Source organism: Furipterus horrens, unplaced genomic scaffold, assembly GCF_987537825.1.
Source record: "Furipterus horrens unplaced genomic scaffold, mFurHor1.1.pri manual_scaffold_3, whole genome shotgun sequence".
Classification (NCBI taxonomy): Eukaryota; Metazoa; Chordata; class Mammalia; order Chiroptera; family Furipteridae; genus Furipterus; species Furipterus horrens.
Genome location: NW_028327173.1, coordinates 2,809,941 through 2,823,917, shown reverse-complemented (window position 1 = coordinate 2,823,917; position 13,977 = coordinate 2,809,941). Strand labels below are relative to the sequence as shown.

Below are 13,977 nucleotides of genomic sequence, written 5' to 3'. Positions count from 1 at the left end.
GCCCAGTGGGTCAGGGGCTCTGCAGGCAGCGGGGGGCCGTGACGGCGGAGGGCTTGCTGAGGAACTGGAGAGCTTCTGGAGTCACCAGCCCTGGCACTCGGGTCCCTCTTGACCCAAAACCAGAGGCCAGGTGCTCCCTGGGGAAGCCCGCTCTTCCGCCACCGGCCGGGCTCTGCAGTCCGGGGCCGTGCTGTTGCCGCGGCCTCTGGGCGGCGCTGGCCCTGCCGTGCGCCGCACGGTCCCTGGCTCACCGCGTGCCTCTGGCTTAGGAGCCGGGAGAGGTGTTTGTCCGTGGTGCTTCTGGACACGTGCGCTCACTGGCGCCCCCGCCCGCAGCCCGCTCCTTGTCCTGGTCCCTCCATTCGGGGACCTCGGGCCTCGGGCGCTTGAACCTGGGCCAGGCTGGACGTCCCGGCCCCGCACGCCTGTGCCCCCCAGACACAAGATGCTCTTTTGGGGCAGCCGTTTAAGACGTCTGTACCAGCTAGTGGCGTCAGAAAAGCGGTTCACTGGCTGTAAGCTGGAATGGTGGCCACAGCCCTTGTTTGCGTGTGTGTGTGTCGGGGGGCGGGTTGGGGAGATTGCTTCCCCGCCGTATAGAGCCACTCCCCGGGGCTGCAGGTACGTGAGGACAGTGGGGGCCAGGCGGGCACTGATGTCCCAGGGCCCTGAGAGTGAGGGCGACCCCCGGTCCTGAGGTGGGGGGCTCCTTCTCCCCTGCCCACCGGTGCTGGGCTGTGTGGTTGTCTGAGAATCTCACGTGTCAGCCTGTGACGCGGGACGTGCAGCTCTGTCACCGGCACGGCTGCTGACGGACGGAGACCACGCAGCTCCTCGGCCTGCCTGGCCTGTCTGCTTCTGTTGGCTGCATGCATGTCCAGGGTTCAGACGCAGCCCGCAGGATGGCACAAGCTTGGGAGCCTGGCCTGGTTGGAGCTCCACCTGCTCTGGCTGGCCAGTGGCCCCGGCCCAGGGCACAGCCCATCAGAGGCCCTGGTTCCTGGTCTGAGCTTGGGGCTGTGGCACCCCCTGCCCCCCACCGCCAGGGTGGGTTTGAGGACCTGCTGGGACAGTGTGCCTGAGTGCTCCGGGGGTGCTGCTGGGGGGCTGCGTGTGGGCAGTGCCAGGTGAGGGTGTCACTGGAACTTTGAGGTCGACTGACCTCTCCCCCTAGAAAATGGCCTTGTGGTGTGTCAGTGAGTCTGATCTAAGGGCGAAGACCAGAGTTCCTTTTGTCTGCGGGGCCGGTCAGGAGGGACGCAGTGCAGTCCAGTTTTGTAACTACCGTCCTAGCACTGAAGGGCATGCAGAAGAGTGCGGCTCTGGGCCCCCTGCCGGGCCCCGTGGCTCTGGGAGGCTCGGCACCGCGTCTGCCTGAAATGGAGCCGGGCATTTAACCTCTGGCTCCTCTTCGAACCTTCCAGGGATGAAAAACGTGGTCCGGGCCCAGAAGCTGACCGACCTGGACAGCGAGCTGGCCGCCATGCTCTTTGCCCCCACGCGGCCGGGGGGCAGGGGGCCCCAGGGCGCCGGGCAGGAGGGGGATGCTGCCCGCAGGCGCAAGCTGGAGCGGATGAGGACCGTGCGTCTGCAGGAGGCGGGAGGCGAGCCGGGCTGCCGGCGGAGCGGCGTGCTGGTGAGTGCCTTCGCCCGCCTTCCCAGGGTGGTCGGGGCCGGCGGGGCCAGGGGCCCCTCTCCTCCCACAAGTCCTGTCTGTTCCCTCCAAATCCTACAGGCGGGGTGTGAGGAGGCTGGGCTTTCTAGCCGTCAAGGGGCGTTTTCACATCAGAATGACCTGGAGAGCTTTTGGTACAAGGGGATTTGTGGGCTCCACCCGGGAGATTCTGTTTATTGGTTTGGGGACTCCTAAGAGCCCTGGGTTTTGAGAAAGCTTTGGAGGGGATTCTGAGGGTCCCCCCAGTTTGGGGAGGGGACCCGTGTCTGGCTTTTATATCCTGGGTTGCCGGAGCGATCATTCTGACCTGACGAACTCCCGCTTTGGGCCGAGAGTCTAAGTGAGGCCTGTGAGGCTTTGCAGCTGAGGAACAGGAGGCGTGAGTGGCTGTCTGTGCCTTAGGGTTTACAGGAGGAGGGGCCACGGGGCCTGGGAGGACCCCCTGGACAGGTGTCTGGCAGACAGTCTCCCTTCCTCATTGCACCAATAGTCAGCGGTCACCCACGCCCCCACTGTGTGCAGCCCCCGTGGGCAGGCAGGGCCCCCTCCCGCAGGTGTGGAGTGCAGGGAGAGAGGCATAAATCAACCAACCAGCAAAGGCCTGTCCTTCTCCGGACACGAGGGAGGACGGGCGGGGCCCAGCCTGAGCTGCAGGACGGCCGCGGCCGCGGGCAGAGGGGCCGTGAGCGCTGTGGCCAGGAGGATGCACTGCGGGGAGGCCGGTGCGGCCGGGCGGCCTGCTCTCCTGTCCCCGGTCTGTGCGGCCCGCTCCCTGCGGCTGACCTGGGTGCATCTCAGCCCCGTCAGCGTCACCTGGGGACACGGTAGGCCCTCGCCAGTGGTTGGGCCTGGCCCGTGGCAGGCCCTCAGCCCTGCGGCAGCCGGTGCTCTCAGTTGTGTTATTGTTAGTTTGGTCGTCTCCTGTCGTTTCACACGTTCCGAGAGAGCGGCGGTTTTTAACAGGTGGGCTGCAGACACTTCTAAAACATGCAATACCTGACTACGTAGGGGCGCTGACCTTTCCCCCCTGGGTTGTCCCATAAAATGACAGCAGCCAGCACAACAATAGCCGTCTGGTGTGAATGAACCAAAGTTGCACCCGTTGCCTCTGTCAGGGCGGCGACCACGGGTGTGTTCAGTTGCCGCGGGACTCTGCTCGTCTGTGTGCCGCGAGGTGACGGGTGGGTGTCGCTGTGATAGAGGCGTCAGCAGCTCAGACGCCTCGTCGTGCCTGCAGCACGGAGCGGGAGGCTCTGCGTTTCCAAACCCAAGGAAAATTTCTCCCAAACTCTAATGGTTTTCTGGGCCGGTGACCCTGAGAAATTGGAAGTGACAGTAACATGATTTGTCGTCTCCATGGTGGTTTCTCTCCCGTCGGAGCTTTTCCAACGCGCGTTAGAGGAGGACGGGACTGCTGTGGTCGGGTCCTTTGGAGGGGAGGGGACGGGCCCGGGTGGAGCACCAGATGCTCTGCACGGCGAGGTCTCGGGTGCGGGAGGGCACGCACGGGGAGCGGGGACAGCCCGCACGTGGCTGTCTTCCTGCCCCAGACGCCTCGGAGGCAGCGGTTACGGGTCTGAGGGAGGGGACGTCGCGGGGCTCCCTGGGTATGGAGGTGTGGCCCAGCACAGGGTGCCGGCCCCTGCTGGGCCCCGGGACAGCCACAGGCCTCTCGTGAGAGTCGCTCGGCCTAAGCCGTGTCTGGTGCTCAGGACAGTGGCTGTCCCTGGTGACTGTCATTGTTCCGCGTCAGCTGCTGCATGGGGAAGCCCCAGCCCGGGAATGCCTCAGTCTCAGCACCTTCTCCGTGGGCCCTGGGCCGGGGGGAGGGGCCGGCGGGTTATCTCCTCGAGCAAGCCTGGTGGGGCTGCAGTCACGGGGGTGTGCAGCCGCAGGGCCCCTGGGGTCCTCAGCCTGGACCCCGGGCCACCCACGACGCTGGCCGCCCGTCCCATGTTTGGCGGGACGTCCCTGCTCTCCGAGCCCGTCCCCCCTTGGGAACCACTGAGGCAGTTGCCGCAGTAACAGGACAGTCCCAGGAAGTGCTTCTGCGTCCTCCCCCAGTGACGTCCAGCAGCTCCAGGATCGCCCCTCGCCCCTCGCGGGAGCCAATGAGTGGCACTAGTGCCGTGTTTCACATTGTCATCCTTGGTCCAGCGTCACGGAAGAGAGCTTTCTGTTCCAGAAGCTCCGGCACGCGGCTCCCTGGTCTCGCCGCTCGGTTGGGTCACGGCCCGTCCTCGGACCACTTACCGGGGCCCGCAGTGGGGTGGCTGCCCGGGCGCTGGGGCCCCGGGGGTCCGATAGGTGTCGTCAATCGTCACCCTTTGCTGCCCGGGTCTCAGAGGAGGGGCTCGGGCAGGAGCGTAGCAGGGAGGGGCCAGAACGCCACCCGTGCCACTGGCGGCTCTCGGTGGGGCTGGGCGGGGGGGGGGGGGTCTTGGGTCTGAAGGCCGGGGCTCCTGGTGCGGAGCCTGGACTGACCGACCAGCTCACGCCGTCCGTCGTGCCCGACCGCTGCAGCGGGCCCCGCGCGGACCTCACTGCCCGGCCGGGAGCAGCGTGAGCCCCGACGCTGTCTGCAGGCAGGCCGATCCCAAACGGCAGAGGAACTTTCTGTCAGCTGCGTCCTTCACGGTGGGCCTGGCTGGCGTGGAGGGAGGTGGGGGTCAGGCTGACATCTTCCTTCGGGGTCTGGGAGGAGGCCGGACGGGGCCCAGGCTGCCCTCCAGACAGTTCCCAGGGCCACGCGTCTCGACCCAGCACTTCCCCCCGTCTGGTCCGTGGGCACCCGGGTTCCAGCGCCAGACTGCACAGCTGCTCTGCGCTCTGTGTCGTCCTCGTCAGGCCCGGCCCTGTTGCCAGCATCACCCTCCAGGGGTCCCGCCCCACTCAGGAGCTCTCACGGAAGGCCCGCACAGGGAGGCCGCCCCCGTGAGCGCGACCGCGTCCCGTTTTCAAGTCCTGGGGGGGCGCGAGAGGCCCCCGTCAGCCCCTTGCTCAGGAAAGGCCAAGGCCCTGGATGTCGGGAACTCAACACCCGAAGTTCTTTACGTCAGGAAGCAAGCCTGGCCTCGCCTTTGGAGTCACAGCCCAGAGGTGTTCAGTTGGCTTTCCTCCAACGTCGGGGCCTCCTCAGTGTTGGGGGTCCCAGCACTGGGCCGGGCTGGTCCCCACGTGGGGGTGGCCCTTCTAGCCTTGGACCTTGCAGAGGAGCCTCTGCTGGGCCTCACTTTTCAGTGGAAGAATCACAAGGAAACGAGGCTGCCTCCCGCCTAGAACATGTCTGGGTGGCCGAGGCCCCTGACTCACGGGGCCCCTAAGGGAGGGCGGGTAGAGGGAGGACCCGTGGCTGGGTCCCCGAGGCAGTGTGCCAGTTGCCTGGACCCGGCTTGAGGCCAGTCAGGGCAGGACAAATGCCCTCCTGGGACTCTTGCCTGCAGACAGGGCTCCTGCTGCCACCCTGGGGACACAGTTGGTGAGCTGGTCACCTGCCTTGGGTTTGAGGTCCTTCTTTGCCCTTGTAGGAAAACCTCTGGTTTTATTGCCACACGGTGCCCGGGACCCGCCTCCTGGGTGTGGGGGAAGTTGGGAGGAGTTGGGTGTTGGTTGTAGTTTATTGGGAGCTTGTAGAGCAGACCCCACCTCCCAGAGGGGTGCCCCCAGCAGGCAGAGAGAAGCCGGGAGTGCCCACAGACGTCCCCATGGAGGGACGGGTGTGCCCTGTCATGTTCACTGTCCCAGCCGACCTGCGTGTGAGGTGCTTCCAGAAGAGATCTGGTATCCAGGGCGTGGGGGGCGGGGCTGGAAAGCAGCCTCTAGAGGTAGAGAAGGACGGTGGCCCCGGTCCCACCCTGTGTCTTGCAGGACATCCGCGCGCAGCAGGCACGGGACCTGCAGGTCATCGCCGCCTACCGGGAGCGCACGAAGGCCCAGAACATCGCCAGCGCGCTGAGCCTGGCCGTCACCACGGAGCACACCATCTACACCTCAATGGGCACCGCTGAGTTCTTCGAGTTTGCGCTCAGGAACCCCCACAGCACGCAGCAGACGGTGGCCATTGAGGTGGACAACCCCGAGCTCAGGTGGGACCCGCTCCGAGCGGCAGGCCTCTCTGCGCACGCGGGGGCTGGGGGGACATCCTGGCTCAGCTCCGTGTCTCCCTCCCCAGCCTCATCCTGGACAGCCGCGAGTGGCGGCACTTCAAGGATGCGGCCAACCTGCACACGCCGCTGGAGGAGGACATGTTCCACCTGCGGGGTGGCCTCGCTCCCCAGCTCTTCCTGCGCCCCAGGGAGACCGCCCACATCCCCTTCAAGTACCAGACCTTCTCCGCGGCTCAGGTGGGGAGCGAGGGCTGGGCAAACGGCGTGCGGACTTGAGACGCCCCTGAGCGGCGGCGCACGGACGAGCCTTCGGGCCGTCTCCCGCCGCGTCCTCACGCGTCCTGGCACCCACGCCGGGGGCTGTGGCCCAGATGCTTCCTGTGAAAGGCTGGGCTGTCTCTGAGCCTCTTCCCCGAATCGGCCGAGAGCCTTGCTGGACCTCAAGGGAGCTCTCTGGCGGAAGGCTGCCAGCATCTAAGGCTCTGCAGTTAGCGTTGCTCCTGCTGCGTTTCCTCCTGGACGGGACGTGCAGGGACAGAGGCCTCCTGTGTGGCTGTGAGGAGTGTGTGCGTGTGTGCGTGTGATGGGGAGCGTTTGGGCATGTGCTCCCGTGCTTGGGCAGTTGGCCCTTGAGGTCAGTTCTGTGGGGAACGATCGCCCCTTAAACGGCCTCAGGAACCCCAGGGCTCGGGTTTCCCAGAGGCTCTGGGATGCACTCTGGGGACAGGAGGCTGTCAACACAGGGGTGAGGACGCCAGGCCTCTGGCCTCAGGCACAGCCGGGGAGCGCGGGGTCCTCGAGCCTGGTTCTAACCGTCGCCGCCCGGCACGTCGCTGTGACTCAGTGAGACCCTGGGTGGCGGCTGCACTGCAGATGGGAGGCAGTTCCGGCGCCCCAGGACTCGTCCGCGACCCACTGGTGCTGATTGGTTTCCCACAGGCCTCTGCTGACCTGGGATCTGAGAAGGACACGGACCCCGGGCCGCCTGGAAGGTCCAGCTCGGTGCCCACCAGACACGCCAAGGTGAGGGGCAGACGCAGACCCGTGGTCCGATGCACACGAGGCCTGAGTGCCGCCTCGTCCTCTGAGTGGACCCAGCGGGGTATCGTGGCTTCTGCTGCTTCTTGAGCCCCTTGGGCCTGCCCTCTGCGCCTCCAGAGGGACGGGGTTGGGCGTGGGGGCAGGGTGCTCAGGGTGGACTTCCATGTCCTCGGGGGACAGCGACAGCGTCAGCCGGGTCCTGGTTGGCCGCCGGTGTGGGTGTTGCGTGGAAACATCTTCCTGGCCCCTCACCGTTGGCAGCCCCTGGGCCCCAGTTCCCGCTGTCCTTGTGGTCTGTCTCCGCGGCTGCTGGGCACCTGCAGAGGCCGTGGCGGCTGGTGCTTCACGGTAGATGGTGCGACCACCGCGGGGTGTTGCCCGTCCTTCCATCAGGGCCGAGTGGTGGACTCGCACTGCTGAGCTGTGGCTCCCCTGCAGACGCCCTGCCCGCCAGCCCTCGGGTGGCCCTGGCACGGCCTTTGCGCCCGGCAGGCAGGCGGCTGTCGGGGTCCTGCCCTCACCCATCAGTTCATAGCAAAGCGAGTGGCACCCGTGCCCTGGGCCGTGGCTGGCGTTGGGGTGTCTCAGTATGGACTCCATTTTTATTTGCTGGTTTCTTGTCCGTGAGGCACTCACTGGTGCTTAGACTGTCCCTTCTCGGGCCACTGCGGTCCCTTCAAGTTAGCTCCTGTGCCTTTCTTTCTAAACTTTTTATTTTGAAATAATGTCAGTTAAAGAAAAGTTGCAAGAGCAGTGCAGAGAATTCCTACCTTCACCCCGATTTCCCGTCGCGGACATTAGCAGCCGCCTCTCCGTCCCTCTGTGTTTGTCCGTATTGTCTCTGAACAGCCAGGGCGTGCTGTGGGCGCGGTGCCCATCGCCCTTGAGACTGAGCCTTGGCCCTCAGTGATTAGGGAGGAGCGAGCGGACGCTGCGGGGGGCACGGAGACCGCGCAAGTGCCGGCCTGCTCATCACTCGCTGCCCTGGGCGTCTGCGTCCTGCCGCTGGCGACTTCAGATTCCATCTTCCCTTCCACAGCGTGCGCCGGCGTTCCAAGTGAGACAGCTTTGCCCTCATCCCGTTGGCTTTTTCATTGATTTTTTATAGCTTATGGGCATGAATTCCTGGTTTAGTCAGTGGGTTGTAACTTGTCGGTCATTTTTTGTTTTACTGCCCACGTTGTCCCTGACCGACCAGTGGCAGCTGCCGCCAGCTGGCTCCTGTGTCCTTGGATGTGCTCCTGTCACTCTTGGGGCGCCTCCTTCCTGCCTGGACCCGCCAGCGCTGTCTTGTGCTGTCCCCGCCCCATTTCTGGAACCAGCCACTTATCGAAGGTTCCTCTGCTGCAGGAGGGAGTTTAGAAACCAGAGCTGGGTGCTGGGTGCACTCGTCACCGCCGGCTGTGCTGGCAGAGCGCCCGCCTGTGCGCCCTGGGGACGTGCACGGGCGCCGTGGCCCTGCCTGTGGCGCCCTCCATGGGTGGCAGAGGGCGGGCAGCGTCGCGGGGCTCTGCGGCGGCCTTCCCCGTCCCGCAGGTGAGAGAGCCGGCTTCCCCGTCTTCCTATGGCCGCCTGCGGACTCGGCTCCCCTGCGGGTAACCCTCCTGCTGACCGTGCCGGTCCAGCCCGGTGGCCCGATGCTGCTGCCCCGCCGTCCGGCACCTGGTGCCAACCACAGATAAGGCAGGCTAGGATCCCCGGGCGCTTTGTCCTGCGTTCGAATCGGCGTCAGCAGTTCTTCTCCGGGTGGTTCTGTCCCCAACTCGACGTATAGCCACACCTGTGTGTTTCATCTGTTCTTAACATGTAGAGGTTCTTTAAATGTAGTTTAGTTTTTAAATTAATTGACAACAACCCTGGCTGGCGTGGCTCAGTGGACTCAGTGCCGTCCTGTGAACCAGAGTCACCGGTTTGATTCCCAGGCAGGGCGCGTGCCTGGGCTGCGGGCCACGTCCTCAGCTGGGGGTGTGTGAGAGGCAGCCACACATGGACGTCTCTCTCCCTCTCTTTCTCCCTCCCTTCCTCTCTCTCTCCAAATAAATAAAATATTTTAAAAAATTAATGAATTAGTTGAAAACATTTACATGAGTCTAAAAATCAAACTATTATATAAAATGAGACATATGTAGAAAGAACTGCTTCCTTTCCCATCCCCCTTCTCGGTGTGAATGTACAGATGTGCACACGTGTGCATGCATGTGTGTGTGTGCGCGCGCGTGTGTGTGTGCAGAGCTCGCATGTGGTCCCCAGACCCTCGGCAGCGCGTGCACGGAGCTCCGTGCTCGCTCTGCTGTCAGAGCCTCTGCCGTGGGGTGGATGTCCCCTGCGCACCGGCCGCCCCCCGGTGATGGACGTTTGCGTGGCCCCGGCCTTTGGCTGTTCCACACAGTCTTACACACAGAGTTTTGCCGAATTCCCCTGAAGGGCCGGCCTGCTCTGCACCGTTTTTAGACTCTGTGCCCTATCTCTGATCAGGGCAGTGTCCACCTCGTGGGGGTCAGAGGACCGCAGGGACCCTGTCCGTGTCTGTGGGAAGGGGCCCGCTGCACCCAGCGGCCTGCCCGCCTATGTGCGTCCTGACGCTGCGCCGTCCACGCCCCGCAGGTGCTGTTCCGGGCCAGCGGCGGCAAGCCCGTGGCCGTCCTCTGCCTGACAGTGCAGCTCCAGCCCCACAGGGTGGACCAGGTCTTCCGCTTCTACCACCCGGAGCTCACCTTCCTGAAGAAGGCCATCCGCCTGCCGCCCTGGCACACGCTTCCAGGCAGGTCCCGTCGGCCTCTGGCTGGTGCCGTGTGGCTTCAACAGGTGGCGGCATTTTCCCCAGGGGTGGCAGGGGGCATCGCCCATCCCTCTGCGATGCTCTCTCACTCCCCCAGCGCCTGATGTGTGTGTCCACTCTCTCTCCTGCCTCTGCCGCTTGAAATAGCCGTCTTCTCCCCCTCTGAGAGCACAGAGGGCACCCTCCTAAGGGGCACAGCCCTGGGGCACGCCCGGGGACTGTCCCTCCTCCACTGCCAGTCACTGCCTTCTGTCTGTGCCTGTGAGCGCAGTGGGGCCTCACGCCGGCCTCTTGCCGTTCAGCCGTTGCCTTTGGATGAGTCGTCAGGAGGCGGCTGAGCACGGAGCTCAAGTCTGGGCGGGCGGGGCGGGTAGCGGGGTGTGTCCCCATCCTAGCACCTGTGCCGGCCCAGGCCCCTCAGGAAAAGACCTTTGTTCTGGTATTTCCCGCTCTAGGTGCTCCCGTGGGAATGCCTGGCGAGGACACCCCGGTCCACGTCCGCTGTAGCGACCCGAACGTCATCTGTGAGACCCAGAACGTGGTGAGTCTGGGTAGCACATTTCGGTGAAGCGGCTTCTTTCCGAGGTGCTGAGGGGCTCTTTGCTGTCCTTTGAGAGGCGTCATTTTTCCTGCTAGCAGCCCAGTTCCTGGATTATCCACGGCGAAGTGAGTGAGGCGTTTATTAATTGCTACCACATACAGAATAACTTCATAATGGTTTCCTCGCAGTGAAAAAGCAGTGAATTCTGGGTAGGACAGGTGACCACAAACGTGCTGGGGCCTGGCTCACGCCTGCTGCGGCTTCGTGGGGACTGGGGGTGGGGCCAGGTGGAGGAGGGCGCTCCTGTGACAACCCCACTGTCCGGCAGGGCCCCGGGGAGCCGAGGGACGTGTTCCTGAAGGTGGCCAGTGGTCCGAGCCCGGAGACCAAAGACTTCTTTGTCAGCATTTACACGTGAGGACACGAACCCGGTGACCAGCCGCAGCGGGGAGGAAGCCGCCGGACGCTGGATGTGGGAAGTGGGGGGACAGGCGGGCCGGGGCCTGGGCGCACGCAGCTCCGGGGGAACGACAGCTCCAGGGCCCGCCGAGGAGAGGGAGTTGAGGCAGCCTCTGCCCCCGCTCGGTGCCCAGAAACAGCGTCTGTCCCTGTCACCCGGTTCCTTGTGGAGCCTGAGGGCGTTGAAGCAGGGTCGGCCCCTCCCCGGGGGCCGGGGAGCTGGGCTTCTGCTCCGTCATGGCTGCAGCGCCCCCGGTCCTGGCCTGTCCCTCGTAACTGGGGTCCCCCAGCCCTCTGAGGACTTTAAACGCGGGGTGCGCTGAGGTGGCAGCAGCGCTTCCGAGGACGGGGCAGTGGACAGGCGGCGTGCAGCGCCCAGCAGCGGGGGAGGATGCGCAGCGTGGGGTCCTTGGGGACCCTGAGGGGACGCGTGGCTGAGCCCATGTCACAGGGAAGGGTCTGCGTCCTGCAGCCCAGGTGGCGGATCTGGGGGCCCCGTGCCGGCCTGCGTGCGCTCTCAGCCTGCAGTCTCCTCGGCGCAGCGCTGCGGGGGCCCTGCCTCAGGCCTAGTGGGCTTTCAGCTGCCCCGGGGGCCTGTCTGCGAAGCCCACACTGTCACTTGTCCTCGGTGTCCCTGTGCCATCCAAGGGGTCCTGAGCTGCAGCCTGCCAGGAGCCTCCTGCACAGGAGGGGGTGACAGCGGCCGCCCCCCTGCCCCACCCCCCAGCAGCCCTCTCAGCTGCCTCCCGGCCTCTGTCCCTCGCAGGGACCGCTGGCTAGCCACGCCCACCCAGATATGGCAGGTGCACCTGCACTCCCTGCAGCGTGTGGACGTCTCCTGCGTCACAGGCCAGCGGACCCGCCTGTCGCTGGTCCTGCGGGGGACACAGACAGTCCGGAAAGTGCAAGCCTTCACCTCGCACCCCCAGGAGCTGACGGTACGGCTTCCTGCGGACCCCTTAGGTGTTCTCTGGCCTCTGCCCGTCCTCACCCTCCTGGGGCACCGCTGAGGCAGGGAGGACGGGCTCCCAGCGCCTTCAGGGCTGCAGCCGTTCTGGAGCGTCTGCCCTCAGACTCCTGAGACGTGCTGCTGGGGGATGGGGACGTATGAGCCCAAAGGCTCAGGTTGGGAGCCACTGGGAGGTGACTGCTGGCGGGGACTCTGGAGCCAGGTCTGCCTCAGCCACACACCCGCACGGGAGGCCATGGCGAGCCCACAGCTGGCTCAGGTCCCGGCAGCTCCACCATCTGGGGGAACTTGCCCGACAGATGGCTTCTCAGACGCAGCTGGTGACACAGACTGTGACTCGCGGTGGCACTGCCCTGACGAAGGGGTTGGGTCTAGCTTTAGAGCTGGCATTTTCACTCGGCCCCTTCTGACCCCACGCTGGCCACGCGGGCTCCCGGAGCACGGTATCCCCTGAGCAGTGGGCTCTCGGTCCCCTGAGTGCAGGGGCCAGGAAACCCCTCGTCCCCACCTGCCTCTTTCTGTTGTTCCTGTAGACAGACCCCCAGGGTGTCTTCACGCTGCCACCCCATGGAGTCCGGGACCTGCACTTGGGCGTGAGGCCCCGCAGGGCAGGCAGCCGCTTCGTCCACCTCAATGTGGTCGACGTGGACTGCCACCAGCTGGTGGCCTCGTGGCTCGTGTGCCTCTCCTGCCGTCTGCCTCTCATTTCCAAGGTCTGTGAAGAGTGACGTGCGGGGTCTGCACGGTGTGGGTGGGGCACCCCTGACGGTGGCCTGGTCCCTCCAGCCAGGCCTGCCCGGGTCCTCCTGGCCGGGGTTGTGGGGGTGCTCTGCAGGGAGCTCGGGGGCTCGCCTGTCCTAGTTATGGAGGCACCAGCTGCTGGGGCCCCACGCACGAGGCGGGCTTGGGACGCCTGCCGGAGGAGCCCGGCCAACACTGCTCCTCCCACAGGCCTTTGAGATCACGATGGCCGCCGGGGAGGGCAAGGGCGCCGAGAAGCAGATCACCTACACCAACCCCTACCCCTTCCGGCGAGCCTACCACCTGCACAGCGACCACCCTGACCTGCTGCAGTTCAAGGAGGACAGCTTCCAGGTGGGGGCCCCGTGTGAGGCGGGGTGGGGGGGTTTGACCCTGAGGCTTGGCTTCTTTATGGAGCCCTGGGGGTGGTGGTCGGCACCACATTCAGGAGCGATTCCACCTAATAAAATCAGCGGCCATGTTCACACAGCCCTGGGGGTGAGCTGGGCCCCGTGCTGTGGCACCTGAACAGGGAGGGACACCTTCTGTTGAGTGCCCGTGCCTTGGTGACTGAGGCCCCCGCGTCTCGGCACCATCGTGGGGGCCTGGGGACCTGGTTGCCGACCTTCCCTGTGGTTTCTCCGTTGTTTTATTCACAACTGCCGAGTTTCCTCTTAGCGATCACGAACACTAAGGAAAGTCCTGTAGGTCACGGCTGTCGTCAGTGCAGGGTGTGTCTGTGGTTGGGAGGTGTCTCTCAGGACCCTGGGAAGGCAGCAGTGTGGGTGATCATGGGGGCATGGGCCCCATTGGCTCGGCTCCCACCCACCCCAGGCCTGAGTTAGGAGCCCAGGTTAAGGTCCTCTGCCGGCCCATACCACCTGCGGTGCTGGAGCAGACGTGTGGCATGCGGAGGTGGCAGAAGACAGACCGGCTGGGCCGGGTGCTGACAGCCATGCTTGTTACCAGGTCGGGGGCGGAGAGACCTACATCATCGGCCTGCGCTTCGTGCCCAGTCGGAGAGCCGGGGAGGAGGAGATTCTGATCCACATCAATGACCACGAAGACAAGAACGAGGAGACCTTCTGCGTGAAGGTCGTCTACCAGTAGCGGGGCGGCCGGCAGGGGCGGGCGGGGCCGCCTTGCCGCTGCAGGGCCGTGGCCTGGCCCAGGGCTGGGCTCGCTGTGCCGGCCGGCCGTCTGCGGGCCTGCCCAGCCGCGCTGCTGCCCCTCGGCCCTCGGCCGCATGAGGCCGTCTTTGTGGCGCACAGGGGCCTCCATCTAGGACGCTTCGCCTTGCTTTCCACAGAATGGTTTCTATGAATCATCTTAAATGATGAGATCGTTTTCTTACTGGGTTTTGTACCAACATTTGCTATACAGTGTTTTATACTGGAACTATTTCATACCTTTTTCTAAAAGTTTCCTATGAAAGAGTAAACTTCTACAGGTTTTCTGCTGTTGGCAGCATTGCCAGAGCTGTTCTGTCTGCGCCATGACCCTGGTTTCCCAGAGGACAGGTGGCTGAGGGACAGTCAGGTGGCCGGGGGGAGGAGCGGTAGGGACGTGACTCTTGTCCGCTCTGCTTTGTGGCCACATCCCCTGATTCGGGCCCCACCCGGGAAACCCAGGGTGACTGCTCCATCTCTGGATCCCTAACCCTGT

The 13,977-nt window shown here is 64.8% G+C and overlaps 1 protein-coding gene across 1 annotated transcript in view; it reads left to right on the top strand.

The window, feature by feature from the left end:
• The window catches only part of NPHP4 (nephrocystin 4), an 80,693-nt gene extending 67,188 nt beyond the window's left edge, over positions 1–13,505 (top strand). The window contains exons 20-30 of the mRNA XM_090268496.1: positions 1,425–1,636; positions 5,543–5,760; positions 5,847–6,018; positions 6,721–6,804; positions 9,427–9,583; positions 10,057–10,142; positions 10,471–10,556; positions 11,368–11,539; positions 12,105–12,284; positions 12,523–12,666; positions 13,282–13,505. Of these exons, the coding sequence (XP_090124622.1) occupies positions 1,425–1,636; positions 5,543–5,760; positions 5,847–6,018; positions 6,721–6,804; positions 9,427–9,583; positions 10,057–10,142; positions 10,471–10,556; positions 11,368–11,539; positions 12,105–12,284; positions 12,523–12,666; positions 13,282–13,422 (1,652 nt within the window). The 3' untranslated portion in view covers positions 13,423–13,505. The remainder of the gene's footprint in view (positions 1–1,424; positions 1,637–5,542; positions 5,761–5,846; positions 6,019–6,720; positions 6,805–9,426; positions 9,584–10,056; positions 10,143–10,470; positions 10,557–11,367; positions 11,540–12,104; positions 12,285–12,522; positions 12,667–13,281) is intronic.
• Positions 13,506–13,977: the final 472 nt, after the last annotated feature.